This window comes from Melanotaenia boesemani, chromosome 1 (assembly GCF_017639745.1).
Source record: "Melanotaenia boesemani isolate fMelBoe1 chromosome 1, fMelBoe1.pri, whole genome shotgun sequence".
Lineage (NCBI taxonomy): Eukaryota > Metazoa > Chordata > Actinopteri > Atheriniformes > Melanotaeniidae > Melanotaenia > Melanotaenia boesemani.
In genome coordinates, this window is record NC_055682.1 from 3,901,920 (window position 1) to 3,903,848 (window position 1,929).

General features: G+C 37.8%; 1 protein-coding gene across 1 annotated transcript; it reads right to left on the minus strand.

Moving 5' to 3' along the window:
• Positions 1 to 587: 587 nt before the first annotated feature.
• On the minus strand, positions 588 to 1,929 carry LOC121643586 (retinal cone rhodopsin-sensitive cGMP 3',5'-cyclic phosphodiesterase subunit gamma-like). Its single transcript, XM_041991094.1, has 4 exons — positions 1,849 to 1,929; positions 1,085 to 1,202; positions 954 to 991; positions 588 to 877 (listed from the first exon to the last, which is right to left on the minus strand). Exons 2-4 carry the CDS (start codon positions 1,192 to 1,194, stop codon positions 801 to 803), a joined length of 225 nt encoding a protein of 74 aa, XP_041847028.1. The 5' UTR covers positions 1,195 to 1,202; positions 1,849 to 1,929; the 3' UTR covers positions 588 to 800.

Sequence of the window (1,929 nt, forward strand, 5' to 3'; positions counted from 1 at the left end):
ATGTGGTGGAGCCACCTCTAAAAGTACATCTGCTGCCACGTCTGTTGTTTGTAGCAAACTGTTCTGTTAGGGAACCCCAGCAAGCTCCATCATTATAATTCATCCCAAGACTGAAATCAAATTAAGTCCATTAAAAATAATCCATGCTTCATGTGTCTATAGCCATCACTGAACTCTTCTTTTATCTCGTGGCCACAGTCTCAGTATCACTTTTTATGTATAGTCTCCTTTTCACTATTAGTAATCCAGCCAAGTACGACTTAGTTATGCATGAACGTGAGTATATTTCCTTCCAGCGTCTCCATGTAAAACTCTCTAAATGACAGGTAACATAACTTAATGTACCACTAACACACTGACTAGTGATTCTGCTGAATCTTCTGCACAAATCAGCCACAAGGATAAAAACTTCAGAGACAGAAACATGATGCTGAAAGAGGTAGTTCTGTCCTGATTTGTAGGTTCACGTTGATGTTCATAGAAAGAACTCAACAGAATATAATCTATTTCTTTCTGTACATTATTAGTGATTTATAGATCTGTGATCAAATAAAGCCGGGCACGACAAATAATGACAGTTCAACCATTTTTATTGTCATTCCTGAAAAGTTTTATAAAACTTTATAAAATAAAAAGAGGTCACGTTTTACAAATCTGCCTGTGATGCATCGCTGATATAACACATTTTTTTCTGCTCAGTCTAGTTGTGGAAGAAGCTGGTTATGAAAAGAGGGGATAGCACAGATAACACAGTCCTAGAAACGAGGAAGACCCAGCCCCCACCGTCCCATCTGTCGGCTCTAGGCGGTTCCAAACTGAGCCACATCATTCAGTTCTATGTCTTCAAACTCCTCCCAGGGGCAGACCACCGCAGACTCTGCAGGCAGAGAAACCAAACATGAGCAGCGCTTCAACATGGAGGCGCTTAAGTCTGAGAAGGAATTCATACTCACCCTCAAGCCCCTCCATCCCTCCGTCATGGCTGTTGATACTGTTTAAGAGAAAGAATAAACCCAAGAAATGAGATATTCTTCTGTTTGGTGAATTTTATGATGTGTGAGGATAAAATAAAAATCCATCTCACCCCTTCTGTCCACGTTTGGGAGCTTTGCTCTTAAACTGTCTGCTGTTGTTCTGCTGGAGCTCGGGGGGAGCTGGCTTGGCTCCTTCAGATGTCATCGTTGTTGAATTCATCTTGAAAACTTTGGATCACAAAGAAAGAAAAATCTGTTCTGACTTCTGACACATTATGCTCCCCTGCTGCATGTGATGCATGTATGTTTGTGAATATGATAAGTTCAGAGAGAGGATTCAACTGTTTTAGCTGTAGATCCTGCATAAAGTTTGTCACCTCCAGCAGATCGGAACTGATAACTGGTTGATTATTATGTTATGTTATAAAATATCTTCAATAATATATTCAAGAAAATACAAAAAACATCTATGCAATGTCTGCATCTACAGAGGAAAGATTCAACAATCTAAAGAGAAGTTAAAGTCACAATTCACCAAAAAATAAAAAAATAAGTCACATATCTGTTTTTAAATTACTTGGAAAATATGAATGACATGTACAGGAATGAATCTGAGAAGCAGCAGAGCAGATTTAGACAAATCTGAAAGATTAACATTAAGAAATGAAGGATATTTTCAGTTAAAGTTTGCATGTGCTGCATTTTTAGATGTTAAACTAACATCAGTGTATGAATATCAGGCAGAATTATGTTTCACACCATATGAAACCTGAGCCAGTTATTTATTTAACCCTGTAAAATAAGAAAAGCCAAAACAAAACTAAGTCAAATATACTATAAATAATGAGTCTGTAAAGATTTAAATCAAGCTTACTTGTTTTGCTGGTAGACGGATTGTCTGGGAAATTTCTCTTTGCAGAGAGGAAAACAAAAAGCAGCTGCAGGACAAAGAAGG

Coding starts and splice junctions, on each gene's coding strand:
- LOC121643586 (XM_041991094.1), bottom strand. CDS start 1,194: ATGAATTCAACAACGATGACATCTGAAGGAGCCAAGCCAGCTCCCCCC. Junction 992..1,084: donor CCCAAACGTGGACAGAAGGG/GTGAGATGGATT, acceptor TCTCTTAAACAG/TATCAACAGCCATGACGGAG. Junction 878..953: donor AGGGATGGAGGGGCTTGAGG/GTGAGTATGAAT, acceptor CTCTGCCTGCAG/AGTCTGCGGTGGTCTGCCCC.